At 41.7% G+C, this 19141-nt stretch overlaps 1 protein-coding gene across 1 annotated transcript in view; it reads right to left on the reverse strand.

Moving 5' to 3' along the window:
- UNC5C (unc-5 netrin receptor C) overlaps positions 1-19141 on the reverse strand; it is a 348175-nt gene that overhangs the window by 30550 nt on the left and 298484 nt on the right. The window contains exons 10-12 of the mRNA XM_087724118.1: positions 17410-17754; positions 14635-14722; positions 898-1066 (exon numbers count right to left, since the gene is read on the reverse strand). Of these exons, the coding sequence (XP_087580244.1) occupies positions 898-1066; positions 14635-14722; positions 17410-17754 (602 nt within the window). The remainder of the gene's footprint in view (positions 1-897; positions 1067-14634; positions 14723-17409; positions 17755-19141) is intronic.

Consider the following 19141-nt stretch of genomic DNA (forward strand, 5'->3'; position numbering starts at 1 on the left):
GGGACTATACAAAATGTTCAAGTTCATAAAAGGTTGCAGTATTCATATGAATATCATTATATTCCTCTTCAATCTTTCCACATCAAGATGGGAGAATCAGATCTATATGGAGTATAACTAGATACTTCCCATTTCTCCTTCATGCTTTTAAGAGTTTATGAATTAAGGAAAGGGCTTAAAATGACCAAAGGTGTTCCAGAAAAAGAAAAGAAAAGAGAAGAAATAAATAAAGAAATGTACCAAGCTCTACCAACTTCTGATAAACATTTAGGATTTTTAAAAAACCCATTTATCTATCTGAAATCTGCTTAATACTGATGGCGTTAATTCTTATTTGATATTCTTGGCACAAATCAGACTCCCCCACCCTAACATACCAAACAATTTTAATACCGTGTTTTCCGGAAAACAAGACAGGGTCTTATTTTCTTTTAACCCCCAAAATAAGCACTTGGCCTTATATTTGGGGAGGTCTTATTATTTTTGAGGTGCAGGAGGCGCTGAGCGTGGTCACCTCATAGCTGATGCTGTGTTGTAATATTTTCAGGGAGGGTTTATTTTCAGGGGAGGGCTTATTTTAGCGCATGCGCTCAAAAGCCCGATTGGGCTTATTATCCAGGGAAGTCTTATTTTCACGGAAACAGGGTATCAGGAATAACACAATATACTATCTACTATTCTTCGGAATGAAAACTCTTCCCTTAATATCATATCCTGCCAAGATGCAAGCATTACAACTGGAAACACACCATGGACATCGCAGTCCCAACACTCAGTTGAGGAATCTGAATGAAATGATTAAAAACTGGCAATGATACATGCATTTCAGGAAAATATATTTTAATGGCTATTTGATCAGACAATGTGAACCATGCAGACGAAGGGCAAGAACCTCACCTCCCACTGTCCCTGGGCTGCTTGGTTCTTCAGCTGAATTTTCCAGTCTTCGGTGTTCGGTTCTGCGCAGTGGTGCATTGTTAGAATGACAGGCCGAGTTAGTAATGCTCCTGGAGGCCCACAGCTTACTACAGGGGTCAAAAGGGTTTGACAATCTTCTACTGGTGGCCTGAATGTATTATAAAAGAAGAAGAAAATACATATTCATCAGGTATCATAGAAACGGATACATTTTAAACCTTGTTCTGGTTTATCCTGAGTTGATAAAGTGAAGTTTGGCATTATTTAACGATAAGGTATTAACAATTATTTGTGCTTGAAATCACTGCAAAAGAATAAGAAAGAAAAGCAGAAAATATCTATGATAAATATTGGTAAAAAAAAAAAATTAAAGAGTAAGTTGCCACACATTCTACAAGTAAAGGCAAAGGTTCCCCTCACACATATGTGCTAGTTGTTCCTGACTCTAGGGGGCGGTGCTCATCTCCGTTTCAAAACCCAAAAGCCAGCATTGTCCAAAGAGGTCTCCATGGTCATGTGGCCACATGTCTAAACACCGAAGGCACACGGAACGCTATTACCTTTCCACCAAAGATGGTTTCCATTTTTTTTACTTGCATTTTTACATGCTTTCAAACTGCTAGTTTGGCAGAAGCTGGGGCAAGTAACGGGAGTTCACTCCATTACGCGGCACTAGGGAATCGAACCGCCAAACTGTTGACCTTTGTGATTGACAAGTTCAGCGTCTTAGCCATTGAGCCACCACATCCCTTTTTATATTTTATAGTAGATTTTAAATAGTAATTCATCTGTATTTTATTTATGTATCCTTGTAAGTGACATTATTTCCACCACATAGATATTCATGTAACATCTTGTTCCTTGAGGATAATATAGAAACATATAGTGTAAACTGAAAGGAAAATGTTTTTCTCTTTGCAAATATTGGATTCAGGACAATCTATTGAAACTAAATGCAGAATAATTCAGGAACAACACAAAAAGTTCTTTGTCCTAATTTTTATTTTTACAGTTTATGCTGAAATTAAAAATAAAAATAAGAAACGATGTTATAACTCATCAAGTCATCATGTTTTTCCCCCTTCCTTCCAACATATTCACTCTTCATAAAGCCCTTCATGGTATTGGACCTGGGTACTTGAGAGACCGCCTGCTGCCAATTACCTCCACCAGACCGATTAGATCGCACAGACTAGGCCTCCTCCGAATTCCATCCGCCGGCCAGTGTCGACTGGCGACTACCCAGAGGAGAGCCTTCTCTGTTGCTGCTCTGACCCTCTGGAACGAACTCCCCGTGGAGATTCGCACCCTCACCACCCTCCAGGCCTTCCACATAGCCCTTAAAACCTAGCTGTTCCGACAGGCCTGGGGCTAAAGAATTGTTGCCCCTATCTTGAATGGTATGATTGTTGCGTTTTTAATTATGTATTGTTCTGTGTTGTTGTCAATGGTCAGTATCCCCCCTTCCCTTGTTTGAGTTGTGAGCCGCCCTGAGTCCCTTACAGGGAAAAGGGCGGCATACAAATGAAATAAAACTTCAAACTTCAAACTTCTTCCTTATATATTGGTTTTGCAATTTGACCCTTACTCTTTGTCTCTATAGATGGCCAAACAACTCAAACTATTACTGGTAACCAGCTCTATATTAAAACTAGAATGCAATCGTTATTAGGGATCGACAGACTGCTTATTATATTTCTAATAGTATTTGTCCATTTTAGAGGGCTTTCTTTTATTTCCCCATACTTCGTAAACATTTTATCAAAGTATATCATAACAGTCTAATTTCTCCCATTTCTATAATGCACACATACACGTAACTATAAAATCACTTGATTCTGATTGATTCATTATTCATTGCAAATCATTCAGACTGTCAGTCCACAAAATGTAGCAAAAGCTACATGGAAAAGTACATGTACATTTATATCTGCAGTCAACACATCTCTAATGTCACAAGAACAATTGCTTATACATTGACAAAAATACATCATAAAGCAAGGAGACATGACAAATCCTTGTCTTACTCTTTCTTTGTGCTGAACCATTTCTTAAGCATTTTCATTCTCAGCTAAGCTTTGCCTTTAAATCACTCTTATCACATTAGCAGCCAAATTTAAAACTCATATTCACACAAAGCATTCCATGCTCTGGGCCTAATCATTTTATCATACATACAATATCTTCTTTTGTCAACTTTCCATTCGTTCTTCAAGATTAATCTGCCTTATAATACAGGATTTATACTTTTGCTTCCCGAAAAAAAAGCAAAACATTATGCGGACTCCTACAAATTCTTCATGCAAAAATTCACCCTAGCAATAATGCAAATATTTTGCTAATAGAAACCCTCAGTTTGAGCCAGAAACAGTAATACGAGGCTACCACTAATCATAAAATCCAATCTACTGCTCATCCTCATGCTAAAATTATGCGGAGGCATAATGCTTGATTACTCAGCTGATCGCTCATGCTGTCAGTAGCAGTAGCTAACCAAGAGAGGAAATCTGCCTGCAGTTTGTTTAGCATTATATGTAACCTCTGATGCCTTGTTTGTCCCTCTACACAAGCCAGAAATAAGAAACTGGAGGTGATCAAACTAGAATTCAGGATTCAGTTTCTTAAAGAATAATCCAAAACCACTAATTTGAATGTAGGCCTTGGTTGGAGGACTAACAAAAGGAGTCAAGTAGAAGATTTGAGTTGGGAGACTTCTACTGATACAGATTTTTGTGTCAATGCACTCTACAGTATTGCACTCTACAGAAGAATATTTTGATTGACTGACTGACTGATTGATCTGTATGCTGCCGAACCCATAAAGAGTCACTGTGGCATATGAATGACAACTGGAACTACAGTGCTGCTCACTTATATTTTATAGTCTTATTCAGATATATTTATAACTCTTCCCTTCTTTCCCCCAGCCAACACTACTCAAAAGATGTTAAGTGCAGAAAAGGCTTGTGTATTCGATACAAATACGTAGACTTCTTCATTAGGAAAAACCCTGACAATGCGGTGTTCTGGCTGATGTGGTAATCAATGCATATACTGAGATACCCTCAATAGTTTTTACTCTTGCAGACAATTCTGCTCTACTAAAGTATGTATCTTTTGAACAAGGTTGCCTGGGGATTCTTGCGAATTTCCTATGGTAAATATCCCAAATACCGAATGGGGCTCAAATCTTTCCGAGTGGCACTGTAGTCCAGGTGTGTGTGTGTGTGTGTGTGTGTGTGTGTGTGTGTATCTGTATGACTGTGCAAGAGAGAGAGAGAGAGAGAGAGAGAGAGAGAGAGAGAGAGAGAGAGAGAGAGAGAGAGAGAGAGAGAGAGAGAGAGAGAGAGAGAGAGGGAGAGGGAGAGAGAGGGAGAGAGAGAGAGAGAGACGGAGACGGAGAGAGGAATTTAATTTATGAACATATTTAGCCATAATGAGCCATTAAATGTTGTTGTTTCTGTATAGATACATATTCATTACCAGACACAGAACACAGTAGAACTAAGTAAGCCATTTAAATATTGCAACACTGTTGATACCGCATTAGTCATATTTTGCAACACAGATTTAAGAATGGTCAAAACAGTAGATTGAGATGAAAAATGTAAAACATCTTCTCTTATTCTAGCCTGGTTCTTGTTTGCAGGCTAAAATCCAGGTTTATGTTAAATGCAATTAGTATCAGGAAATGTCACAAGTGCATCTTCGGTGTAATTGAAAAGTGTATTAAAAATACCCATCAACTGTTATTATTGTGTCCCTCCATGATTTTTAATGACCCCCACCTCCCATTTTCATAGACTAATGACTTAGGTTATTCATTCCACAAACTTCTGGGTGGTGTTTACTATTCTCATTAGAATGCATTGACAATAGTTTAAGAAATAACAGCTTTGAACTCCAGCAATGACATTGCTTCTCTTGAAGAGCATAAACCAGAATAAATTTTTAATGGGCAGGGAACAGTTTATGGTTGATCTGCTGTTGGTTCCTCAGAAATATGTGGTGAATGTCATGTACTACTTAAGATGACATTCACTTATGTACTACAATTACCTATGTTATATCTCTTGAAACTTGGTAGGAATCATTTTTTTCCTATGTATTTATCCTAGGGGGCATCATTACTATATTAAGCATTCATCTAGAAAATCAAGCTCAGTAAACAGTTATTAGGACTTTTCCCAAGGAACCCGGTGTCTGTAGTTATGATTTCTGAGAACGCTATTAATGATTCTCTCTAATCTAAATTACAATATTGGGTTCTCCACAGGGAAAGCCATGCTGGCAATTAGTATGCTTGCAGAAGTTTTTAGTATATATAATTCTGAGTGACATACATATTTCATTATTTCAATTGTGTCCTCTTTGTTATTGTGCCAATTATTTGTTTTGCTGGAATAAAATACTATACTTTGATTAACACAGAATTTAAAGGGGAAGATAAAAGAATATAGAGTGAAAGAATTGAGACGAATAACCACAGGAGCAGATGGTTATTCTTCCAGACATGTTGAGTACTTTGCAAAATTTAAACTTTGTGGTATTTCACTGAAGTTTTACTTCATGCAAATGTTTATACAAATGTATTGTCTTCTCCAAATTGGCATGATCAAAAATGTTTTGGGCAGCCTCTTCCAATCCTACATTTGTACTACTTTCTTTTGCCCAGAAATGCCATATGCTAGATTCAGTACTTTTTTAATTTTTATTATTTTTTTCTGATAACAAATATTCATTTGAAAGAACAATGCCAGATTATTGTAGGTGGCAAAAACAACCCCACCAAAAACACCACAACCCAAACTGCACCAGTAATAGCAAAATCCACCTTACATAAGAACTAAAAAAAGAAATGTGAACATATTATAATAGCAACTGTTGTTACGTGTTCTTGATAATTAGAACACAACTTTATTTATATGATATTAGTCATCTACTTGAGACTTCCATAATTTGACACTCAATGTAATTTTGGCCAAGAAAGTACATACATATGTCTATTGTTATCATTGTTCATAACACAAGAAATGCTTTCTGGAGCCATCTAATCTACTATTGCCAAAAAAATGCATTCAGAAAAGACATAAACCTAAACCCTTTCAGGGTTTAGATACCCTTTCAGGAAAATTATTATACTTATACAAGATAGGATAATACCAGAGATGGCCCACTGAACTGGCAAAATTATCCTCGTCTCAAAACTATTTTTTGAAAACAGCAAAACAAGATTATGTGGTGTACAGGGAGGAACACATACATTTTATGGAAATAATGTAAATACATCTTACAATCCAGTCCTGAAGATTTAGCATAATGAGCCATTACATGTAATGTTGTTTCCACATTTGACACATATTCATTATCAGACTGTGCATCGTGAAACTCTAAACCAGGGGCCTGCAACCTTAAACACCCAAAGAGCCATTTGGACCCATTTCCCACAGAAAACACCGGAAGACACAAAACCAGGGTGGGTATGGCCAACTCAATGTCACTCACTCCCACCCAGTCACATGACCCCCCTAGTCACACATGACCCCCCCCCAGTCATGCATGATCATCAAGTTTTGTCACTCACTGCCCCCAGTCACACATGACCCCCCAGGTTTTGTGGCCCTTGGTGTTTTCTTTTCTATGGGAAACATGGTGGGATCACACAACAGGGAGCTGCAGCAGAGGGACGAAAGAGCCGCATGTGGCTCCGGAATCACGGGTTGCTGACACCCGCTCTAAACCATCAATGTTTTTGAGAGTGTTATTCCTTGTCATCCTTAAGTCTCCTTTTTTAAAAATTCCCCAATTCAGCTGATGCCTCTACATTTATGTCGTTCCCTTCTACTAATAATGTAGAATTCATCATTAAAAGTACAAATCACATTTAGATACTTGACATACAATTGGGCTTTTAACAATCTGGCATGTATTACTGAAACCTGGCTGGGCACAGAAGGAGGAGTCCCCCTTGTAGAGATGTGCCCAGAGGGATTTCAGGTGCTTCATCAGCCGAGAGCCCAGGGAAGGGGTGGCGGTGTGGCTATTGTAATCCGGGAGTCTCTGTTACCTCGTAGGGTCCCTGCTCCGGAGCTTGTCGGGTGTGAGTCCCTGCTGATAAAGTTGGACCTCAAGGGTCAAGTGGGTTTGCTGCTAACGTACCTGCCTCCCAACTGCGTTGCAGCATCCCTCCCCTCGCTCCTCGAGTCAGTAGCCGAGCTGGCAGTTGAGTTCCCCAGGCTTATAGTTCTGGGGGACTTCAATTTGCCATCGCTCGGTGAACGCTCTGATGGGGCACAGGAGTTCATGGCTTCCATGACAGCCATGGGCTTGACCCAGGTAATTCGGGGCCCAACCCATGCAGCGGGTCACATGCTCGACCTCGTATTCCTCTCGGAGCAGTGGATGTGTGATCTTGGTCTGAGGGGTAATGAGATCATACCCCTGTCGTGGTCAGACCACTGCCTACTGAGGCTTGACTTCCGGAGGCCAAACCCCCACCGTAGGGAGGAGGAACTGACCAGGTGGTTCCGCCCCAGGCGACTTATGGACCCATTGAGGTTCCAGACGGAGCTTGGGGTCATTCCTGATACTCTCGCCCACAGTTCGGCGGAGACTCTGGTTGCCGCCTGGCACTCGGCGGCGTCGGAGTCTCTTGATCGGATTGCGCCACTACGGCCCCTCCGGGTCAGTGGATCCCGGAGGCCCCCTTGGTTTACCGAGGAGCTCCGGGAGAAGAAACGCCGGAGGAGATGCCTAGAGCACCAGTGGAGGTCCGATAAGTCCGAGGCGAACCGAGCACTTCTAACCACCTGCACCAAGGACTACGTCCGAGCATTAAGAACTGCCAAAAGATCATACATTTCTGCCTTGGTTGCGTCCGCCGAGTCACGCCCAGCCGCCCTGTTTAGGATAACCTGCTCCCTCCTTAACAGGAGGGATGCGGGAGACCCCTTGCAGGGTAGGGCTGAGGACTATGCTCAATTCTTGGCGGACAAAATAGCTCGGTTTCGGTCGGACTTGGACTCCACCGCAGTAGATCCAGCCGAGACACAGGAGGACCGCTTGGCAAATCATCTCTGGGTTGAGTTCCAGGATGTTGCCTCTGGGGATGTGGACAAGGCCATTCGAGCTGTAAGTGCCTCCACCTGTATTCTGGACCCGTGTCCCTCCTGGCTGGTTGCCAACAGCAGGGAGGTGACACATGGCTGGATCCAGGCGGTCGTGACCGCCTCCCTTCGGGAGGGGCACTTCCCCGCCGTACTTAAAACGGCGGTGGTGAGACCCCTCCTGAAGAAACCATCCTTGGATCCAGCCATTTTAAACAACTTTCGTCCTGTCTCCAACCTCCCCTTTATCGGGAAGGTTGTTGAGAAGGTGGTGGCCTTCCAGCTTCAACGGGCCTTGGAGGAAGCTAGTTATCTTGACCCCTTCCAGTCCGGCTTCAGACCTGGTTACAGCACAGAAACCGCTTTGGTCGCATTGACCGATGATCTCTGGAGGGCCAGAGATGGAGGCTATGCATCCATCCTGGTTCTCCTTGACCTCTCAGCGGCTTTCGATACCATCGACCATGGTATCCTTCTGCGACGACTGCGGGAGGTGGGAGTGGGAGGCACTGTTTTACAGTGGTTCTCCTCCTACCTCTCGGACAGGTCGCAGTCGGTGTTGGTCGGGGGGCAGAGATCGTCCCTGAGGCCCCTAACATGTGGGGTGCCACAGGGTTCGGTCTTATCCCCCCTACTATTTAACATTTACATGAAACCGCTGGGCGAGATCATTCGGAGGCACGGGATAAAATACCACCAATATGCGGACGATACGCAACTGTATCTGTCCGCCCCGTGCCAACTCAATGAAGCGGTGGACGTGATGAACCAGGGTCTAGAGGCCGTTAGGAACTGGATGAGCGCTAACAAACTGGTACTCAACCCGGACAAGACCGAGTGGCTGTTGTGCTTCCCTCCCAATAATTTGGCTAATGTACCAACACTTAGGCTGGGGGGTCAAATTTTACACCCCTCAGATAGGGTCCGCAACTTAGGAGTCCTCCTGGACCCACAGCTGACTTTTGACCACCAGCTGTCAGCTGTGACCAGGGGGGCATTTGCCCAGGTTCGCCTGGTCCGCCAGTTGCGGCCCTACCTAGACCGGGAGGCTCTCACAACAGTCACTCGAGCCCTTGTGATCTCTAGGCTGGAATACTGCAATGGGCTCTACATGGGGTTGCCCTTGAAGTGCATCCGGCAACTACAGTTAGTCCAGAATGCAGCCGCGCGAGTGATAGTGGGCGCACCGCGGTTCGCCCACGTTACACCTGTCCTCCGCGAGCTGCACTGGCTACCTGTTGGTCTCCGGGTGCGCTTCAGGGTACTGATGACCACCTTTAAAGCACTCCATGGTAGTGGATCTGGGTACTTGAGAGACCGCCTCCTGCCGATTACCTCCCTTCGACCAATTCGATCGCACAGACTGGGCCTCCTCCGAATCCCATCTGCCAGTCAATGCCGACTGGCGACCACACGGAGGAGAGCCTTTTCTGTTGCAGCTCCGACCCTGTGGAACGATCTCCCCGCTGAGATCCGTACCCTCACCACCGTCCAGACCTTCCGCGCAGCCCTCAAGATCTGGCTCTCCCAGCAGGCCTGGGGATAGGTTCCTAATTCACCCGCCCGAGTGTTTGATTGTTGAACGAAAGTTGTGTTTTACTATTTTTTTCTTTGTTCACATTTTGTTTTGTTTTTGATGTTGCACTTCCCTCCCTTGTGATTGTAAGCCGCCCTGAGTCCCCTCAGGGAAAAGGGCGGCCTATAAATTTTAATAAATTCAAATTCAAATTCAAATTCAAATTTGGTCAGAACGTCCCTTACCAATTTTATGTGCTGATACAAAAGTAATCAAATCCAAGTCAGTTCTAACCAAGTTAACACCATCACCCATACATATATATATATATATATATATATATATATATATATATATATATATATATATATATATATATATATATATATATATATATATATATATATATATATATATATATATATATATATATATATAATGTTATATTTGTGCTGATAAATAATACACACACACACACACACACACACACATATATATATATATACCATTACCCCACCCAGCTCCACCCACAACTCCATCCAGATGACACCCAACCACCATCACCAATCACCATGACCCACATCATCAGCCACACCCCCACTCAGTGTCATCATAGCCTCTTTCCTGGTTAGCCACATCCACAAAAGAGTTACATCAGAGTAGGCAGCTACACCTGAGTAGAAGAGCCACATGCATACAGGATCATTCGACATCAGAGAGGCAACATCAACGTGGCAGCGTTAGTGGCGAGTGGGCATGGTAATGGACAGGTTCCCCCTGGATGGCAGCCTGAGGGCTAACAGTAAGAGCCTAATTTCACATGAATCTGTATAGTCCTCTTTTCAAAACCTTCTAGATTGATGATCATCACACCATATGGGAGCAAATTGCATATTTAACTTTATTTATATTTATGTTACATTTATATGATTTTCTATCTAGTATAAGTAACCCATTTAAAACAACATGTACAATACAATAACTCAAAATAAAAATGAAAAACGAACAAGACTAGACAAGAACAAGACCAAAAAGAATAAAACAAAAACCTATGTGTCATAACACTTATTTTTATTTTTAATCTCAGCATAAACGGTAAACAAAATTAGGACAAAGAAGTTGTTGCGTTATTCCTGAATTATTCTGCATGTAGTTTCAATACATTGCCCCGAGTCCAATATTTTCAGAGAGAGAAACATTTTCCTTTCAGCTCACACTATATCTATCCTGTATTAGATAGATTTTGGAAAAAAGTGCAAAGATGATTAAAGGTCTGGAGACAAAAACGTATGAAGAATGATTGCAGGATTTGGGTGTTGCCAACCTAGAGAAAAGAAGGACTGCGGGGTGACATGATAGCAGAATTCCAGTATTTGAGAGGCTGCCACAAAGAAGAAGGGGTGTCAACCTATTTTCCAAAGCACCAGAAAGCAAAAGAAGAAACAATGGATGTAAACTAATCAAGGAGAGGAGCAACCTGAAATGAAGGAGAAACTTCCTCACAGTGAGAACAATTAACCAATGGAACAGCTTCCCTTCCACTGGTTAAGTTGTAGGTGCTTCATTGCTGGTGGTTTTAAAGAAAAGATTGGACAACCATCTGTCTGAAATGGTATAGGGCTATGATGGAGAACCCATGGCATGCGTGCCAGAGGTGGCATGTAGAGCCACCTTTGTGGGCACAAACACTGTTGCCAGCTGCACTTCCAGATATTTTGGCACTCGGTGCTGAAAAGATTAACCATCACTAATATAGGGTCTCCCGCATGAGCAGGGGGTCGACTTCCAAAGGTCCTTCTAGCTGTATTCTGATTAAATATATCTCCTTAGTACCCTACATCCAAGTGAAAAAAAAGTTTGAACATTTTAATTTCCCCATGCTTTGACTGCTCTTTTGCAACTCTACTAGATCCTTTTTTAAGAGACAGCAACCAAGTTAACATTATAGTTGTGATTTCCATTTGAAAAGCCGATCTTTGTTTCTTAAAAGCAAAATGGGTGCTTTTATTTAAGCTGTCACTACAAAAGCAGAAGGGAAAAAAGCACAAGGCCAAATGTGTACTATAGGCAATCAACAGTGTATTTGTGTCACGGTACATTTGGGGTGAGCTGAGTATGAAGAAATTGTAGCTGCAATGACCTATTAGATGTGGATTGAATGAAATTGGGCCTGATCCTACCTTCCTGCAACAGACATAGGCACATCATTTATTTAAAATTTGACCTGCCTTGGAATTTAGGCTTATGAAGATGGAGGGAGTAATAGTACTTTATGAAATAACTGGCAAATAGTCACACAGTCAGGCCTTTGTTATAATTCCCTGTTTCTAAAATATAAGTGACATATTTCTCTTTTAATTAATTTTCTGAAGCAATTAGTTTAGGGATAATAGAACAGATTATATCAGATTATAGAAGTAGCTGCAGCTGAGAGCAGACCAGGCTGCTACTGGAGAAAGTAAGTGAAAACTGAAATGATCAGATCAGAATGCAGGGCTTTTTGGATCCAAAACGGAAAAGAAGTGTGCAAAACACACATCACCTTCAGTAGTCTTTGTACAATGAATACTTGTTCAGTAATCTTTCAAAATTACAACAATACTGTGTTTCAGGCTTGCAGACATATTTCTCTTGGATCTTTGGCCTGCCACACTTGCTATTATTCTACTATGCCCTTTTCTACTGTGGGAAAATGAGAAGGGGGATTGTATGGAGTTAGATGCTAAGTATTCATAACAAAATTCTTTCTAGAAAGCCAAGGTCATCCTTTGTCTTTGCACCTCTGCACCTGACCAGAACTGGATGGATGGAACTGCCAGCATAGCAGTGGGAGATTGGACTATGTGATGGATTTGTGGGTGTGGGGGCAAGATCTTGAACTTTCAACTAGTTGGGGAAAACCTGGAAGCTTTCAGATTCAGGTTTTCCCAGATGTGCCCACATGGCTGTCTTAATAAATTGGAACTTTGAACAATACTTTGCCTTGGACTCTGATTTACTTTTGGATGCTATTTGGAACCCTGACATTAACCCGAATCTGACATGTGGTTCATGCATCCCATGGTCACATGATTGCAATCTGGCTCACACTTATGACGGTGTCAGCATTCTGCAGTCATGTGATTGCTCTTTGCAATCTTCTCTGCTTGCTTCCCACCAGCAAAGTCAATGGAGGAGTTAGCATGGAAGATCACAAGCCCTTCTCTGCTGGCTTCCTGCAAGCAAAGTTAGCAAGGAAGTGAGAAAGGAAGGTCAACAGTCCTTCTTTGCTGGCTTCCCACAAGCCAAGCCAATGGGGGAGTTAGCAAGCATTATTCTTTCTGGTCAGTCTTCCCTACCTGGCAGCAGTCACCCCCAGCTCTGCCATACTCAGGATGCCGCTTGTGTGTTACCCTCCTCTCTCTGGCAGCAACTATTCCTTTGCTTGTTGTAAGCCTACTGACACACTATTCAATGTTTACATTCATGCACTCTTATTTCAGATGTTCAGCATAAGACATTTGGAAGGCACCTTGTAGGTCATCTAGTACAATCCCCTGCTCAAGTAGGAGACCCTATACAATTTCTGACAAGTGACTGTCCAGTGTCTTCTTGAAAGCCTCCACTGATGAAGCACCCACAACTTCTGAAGGAAAGCTATTCAATTGGTTGATTGTTCTCAAAGTCAGAAAATTTCTCCTTATTTCTAGGCTGAATCTCACGACCAGTTTTTCCATCTATTGTTCCCTGCCTGGATTCCATATGCTTTGGAAAATAGGTTGTTCTTCTCCTCTCTGTGGCAGCCCCTCAAATATTGGAACACTGCTATCTTGTGTCCCCTGGTCCTTCTCTTCTCTTCACTAGACTAGTCATGCCCAGTTCTTGCAACTGTTCTTCATATGTTTTAGCCTCCAGCTCCTAATCATTGTTGCTCTTCTCTGTGCTATTTCTAGAGCCTCAATGTCTTTTTATAGTGTGGTAACCAAAACTGGATGCAGTAGTCCAGGTGTGGCCTTACTAAGGCTTTATAGAGTGATACTAATACCTCACCTGACCTTGATTCAATCCCTCTGTTAATGCAATTTAGGATTGTGTTGCCTTTTTTGGCTGCTGCCACATACTGCTGGTTCCTTTAACTCCTTTAACAACTTGCATTCCTTACTTAATGACAGGAATGAGGAATGCCAGAAGTGCTGTCACTAAGCAACATAGTCACGTGACATTATGCTTTACAACCTTATGACGGAACGATAGAAACGTCAGTGCCAATTACTGTCATTAACTAAGGACAACCTGTATGTAAGAGAATTAGATGCAGAATATAAAGTTTGGTTGATAAAGAATACCATCCTATTCCACTCTTCCCCCTAGCCTGGGGAATGGTACCCTTATAGCTGTGACTTCTCTTCTTTATTTTGATACTGCTCCCAAACAGCTATTAACTACTCAAGCTGTTCAATTAAGTGTCTAGAAAAGGGATGTTAAACTCGATTTCATTGAGAGTCACATCAGGGTTGTGTTTGACCTCAGGGGGTGGGGGACATGGCCAGCTCTATGTCACTCATGTCAGGGGTCCCTGTGGTGGCCAAGCACTCTGCCAGCAAAAAAAGGCTCCTGAGCTTCGTTTCCAGCTGTGACGGCCTCTTGCAACCCTCTGCTGGTGAAAAAGGAGCTGGGAGGACTGCAGGTGGCCCTGCTGACCACCATTTTTGCTGGCAGAGACTCCATGGGCCAGTCCTTTGCTGTTTCAGAATGGCCCCGCAGGCCTGTTCTAAGCACCTCATGGGCCGGATCTGTCCCCCGGATCTTGATTTTGACACCCCTGGTCTAGAATCACACTGTGAGTGAGAGGGGTTGTACCTAAATTTGACCAAAAAAAAACAGCTCGAGTGAAAGATTTCATCACATGCTCCTGTCTCAGATCATAGAGAAGATGCCTTATTTCCTCAGCAAGGCTTCTCAGTTTGCTCGCAAACCGTTTTACGGCCTCAGCATCTTTTCAGCCTTGCCTCAATCCAAGCAGATAGGCTGATCAGAAGGTTGCATTAGCACAAGCGGCCTCCTCCTTTCAGCAAGCACTCAAGCAAATGCAAGTAGTAGAATCTTTTTTTTTACCTCATGCTCTCCTTTCGGTGAACCGTCACATACATTTCATAAACTCTCCCCTGAGGAATCGCCCCCGCAGGAATCAGCAAACTTACTCCTATAGAACAAGATGGCAAAAAAAAGCTGAAGCAAATAAAAGAGAAGGGGGGAAGACAGTCTGACCTTTTGAATAATATGCTTTTTGGAGATTGACAGAATTTTACCCAGACTCTTAAACACAAAAATGGGATTTTTGCAGCCATCTTAATAGATGTAGTTTTCTGACTTGGTGGTGCCTCAGTGTTTGCTTTCTGCATTCTCGGAGTCTGAAACGGCTTTTGTTTTATTTAAGAAATGAGCAGATGGTTGCACTGCTGCTCAGATTGTAAAAATGAGGAGGGAAAAGCCAAGAGTTGCATTTACTATTCCAAACAGTAGTAATGGGATCATTGTTCTTGGCAGTTCTTATTTAATGAAACTTGGAAAAAAGGGCAAAGAAACATTGCTCATGAAACAACAGGAGTCTCTTTCCTGTTCCTGAGGATAAATCAGATTTATCTGGTCATTATTCACCATTTAGATGAACGAATGTAAGTTTGGTTACAGAATGGGGAATATTCGTTAACATTTTTGTATTGCCAGCAGCTTGAAATATTTATTGGATTGAAACTTAAAACCCAGCCTGTAAAAGTATGCTGTCAAAATGCAATTAAATTGTAATCATTTAAGGTTCAGCAGCTGCAAAATTAAAGGTATTGTTAAAATCTCTCAACTAGGTCTAAAATCCCTACCCAGATCCTCTCCTCTGAGAGGAAGCCTTTAGACAGGTGTGGTGGGGATGCTAAACATGCCAAAAGTGCTTTTTCAAAAGGCAACTGGGCTTTGTTCCTCCTTGAAGACGTTTCACTTCTCATCCAAGAAGTTTTTTCAGTTTCAGTTCATTCAGTTTTTGCAACTGAAGAAGCTTTTTGAGGAACACAATGTCTTCAAGGAGAAACGAAGTCCAGTTGCCTTTTGAAAAAGCACCTTATCCCTGATCAATATATACTTATGAGAATGTTTGCAAGCTCCAAGACAGAGAAATAAACAGGCAGAGTTTGCTAGTGGTTAGGTGATGTCCTCATGACCATCCAGATTCTAACACCAACAGACTCCCTCAGCATTAACCATGGCCTGTTGGTCTTGCCCTACTATGTTTTGTATATACAGACTATTACATGGTTTCAGCAGCTACATAAGCACATTAATTAAAAAAGATTATAATTCATTGGATATTCCCCACTTCTCTGTCTAAAATCGCTCCTGTATGGGAAAGTCTCCCCAAGTCTGCTAAGAACTTCAGTCCAACTTCAGTCCAACTAAAAGCCGGGGTAGTGCAGTGTTTACAATGCAATATTGCAGGGTAACTCTATTCACATTGCCAGGACTTCGATTCCTTCGATCTTAACCGGCTCAAGGTTGACTCAGCCTTCCATTTTTCTGAGATTGGAAAAATGAGGACCCAGATTGTTGGGGGCAATAGGCTGACTTTGCACACTTACTTAAAGAGGGCTGTAAAGCACTCCGAAGAGGTATGTAAGTCAATGCTATTGCTACATTGTTTTGTGCCAAATTGATTGTTTCCTGATTGCTTATTTGTATCCTATGAGCTGCCTCTTGAAAAAGCACCTTTGGGACAACCATGACCTGGATGACTGAGAATTTCCACAGACATATTGCCAGAGTTTTCCCCCGAATGCCATCACTGTGCTAAATAACTAATTCCCACAACACTGTCAACACAACATTTACTAAGACTATATTACTGTTCTTCCTCTCATCCTTCCTATTACCTATCTCCTCTTATTTATGACTATAACCATGTTGCTTGTATTTTTACGATTTATATTGTTCTGTTTGTTTCCTAGCATGATTTGATTGCTTATTAGTAATCTATGACTATCACAAAGTGTTGTATCTTATGATTCTTGATGAATGTATCTTGCCTTTTTTATGTACACTGAGAGCATATGCACCAAAGAAAATTTCTTGTGTGTCCAGTCACACTTGGCCAATAAAGAATTCTATTCTATTCTATTCTATTATTCTATTATTCTAAACATCTCTTCTTATGTGGAGACAGAACTTCACACACAAATAAGTTTATTGGAATACCTGCAAATGGTCATTATAATTATGGAAGGTAATTAACTTAATTGCACAATGGATTTTCTTCTTTATTGCCCCCCCCCCACTTTTGACTTCCAAAGAGTTCATTTATCTTTAAATGTATAAATTAAAACATTCTGAGGTTTCAAATGCAGAGAGAAAGAACTGTTGTATCATAAACATCTGCCTTCCTATTGAGCTGGGGGAAACAAACTGAAATTTGGAACGGATTTCTTTCATATAATTAGTTTGTTCTTTTTATGTCAAGTGACAACGGAACTCTTTTTGCCTTGAACTTCAAGGTTTTCTCCCTCTTCCTTCTTTTTTTAATTGTGATACATGAAAGAAAAAAAAAGCCAAAGGGCTGAACATCCTACTTCAAATAAGTTGACGTAGAGGTCTCTATCTGATGGCAATGACTCAGATTTCTGCATTTTTCTCCTTCAGAAGAAGTTAGAAGTTAGTGAGAAGAATTTGTATAATAGCCAAGTAAAATCTAATGGGAGAAAAATATTTTCTCTGATTTAAATGTAGGATACAGCTTTCAATAATGACCCAAACCTTTGCTAGAGGGGGAAAAAACCAACAACCTCCAACAACTCTGGAACTACACGAGAAATGTTATTTAAAAGCGAATGGCTGGAAATAATAATTTACCTGAATTAGGTACAATCAGATGACCTCCAAGAGAATTGAAGGTCCCAAAAGCAGTGCATGATGGATCGGTTTGCTGCGCAAGGCTCTGGTTCTTCATGTTTAATGCTTCATTATCCAGTAGGGATTGAGTAATCTGTGGAGAGAGTTTGGATGAAAAATCCGACAGCTCATCCTGGGGTGTGACTGCACCCGAATTATTGTAAACTTTGATCTTCAAGCTGGGCAATGGATCCAGGATTGGCGAGTTGGTCATTGGGATTTTATCAGAGACGTCATGCAAGGCATAGACCGGGCCCCTATACATAGCTGCTGCAGAAGTAAGGTCAGGGGGAACCGCTAGGAGATCTGTTTGAAAGAAGAAGAAATACAACATTGAAATCAAGAGGCTACGGCCTTAACAACAACAGGATCCCCAACAGGCCCTCTCTGGATTTGATATAAATAAAACCCTCAGAGCTTCATAGTCAACTTGGCCTTCTAGGGCAACTTTGAACATATGCTGTTTAAAACAAATAATGTGATCATAAACCACCGATAAAAAGTAATTTCTACCCTGTTTCCCTGAAAATAAGACTTCCCCTGATAATAAGCCCAATCGGGCTTTTGAGAGCATGTGCTAAAATAAGCACTCCCTGAAAATATATTGCAACACAGCAGCAGACATAAGATGGCCATGCTCACCATCTCTTGCACCTCAAAAATAATACCTCCCAAAAATAAGGCCAAGCACTCATTTCAGGGGTCAAAAGAAAATAAGACCCTGTCTTATTTTTGGGGAAACACAGTATTAGTCAGGAAAAGATAAAGGTTCCCCTCGCAGATATGTGCTAGTTGTTCCCGACTCTAGGGAGCAGTGCTATCTCCATTTCAAAGTTGAAGAGCCAGCGCTGTCCGAAGACATCTCTGTGGTCATGTGGCCACCCTGACTAAATGCCAAAGGCACACGGAACGCTGTTACCTTCCCACCAAAGGTGGGCCCTATTTTTCTACTTGCATTTTTACATGCTTTCGAACTGCTAGGTTGGCAGAAGCTGGGACAAGTAATGGGAGCTCACTCTGTTACATGGCGCTAGGGATTCAAACCGCTGAACTGCCGACCATTCTGATCGACAAGCTCAACATCTTAGCCACTGAGCCACCGTGTCCCTTATTAGTCAGGAAAGGCTTCACTAAATCATGACTGAGGTATAGGTTTGGCTGCAGAAATCTAAAAATGTTTCAAAATATTAAGCTGCTGCATGCAGCCAAAATTATGTGAGCGATAATTTGTACAGTCATACTAAGGCATTTCACATATGAAGATTCACTTTTGCAGGTGAGAGCCTGATGTTTTTCCAGATGATATCTGCTTATGGGTGAAGAACATGGTTAAATGTTCCTAAAATAGGATGGAAGGGAACAGGGCTATGTAATAGAAGCAGCTTAAGCATTTGAACTACCTCTAATAATTTATGATAGATACAGTATATTAACCTGCAGTTCTGGAGATGTCTCAAAGTAAGACTTTTTCCAGAAAGGGCAGCAAAGATTCCAAGAGCTTTGGCAGAATAACTTTTGACTTTGCACAGCAGTTGCAGACCAGCAAAGTGATCAACAAAATTGACAGAAATGTTGGGAAGAGACAAGAAAGCTATTGCAATGTCAGCATGGCAGGAAACAAATGTCGGAGATTGTAAAGGCTTAAGATCTAGCCAATGAAAAGAAATCCCCAGGAGGCTGATAGGGCTGGGAA

This window comes from Thamnophis sirtalis, unplaced genomic scaffold, assembly GCF_051295495.1.
Source record: "Thamnophis sirtalis isolate CommonGarterSnake01/CBP01778 unplaced genomic scaffold, rThaSir2_p1.2 scaffold_10, whole genome shotgun sequence".
Lineage (NCBI taxonomy): Eukaryota > Metazoa > Chordata > Lepidosauria > Squamata > Natricidae > Thamnophis > Thamnophis sirtalis.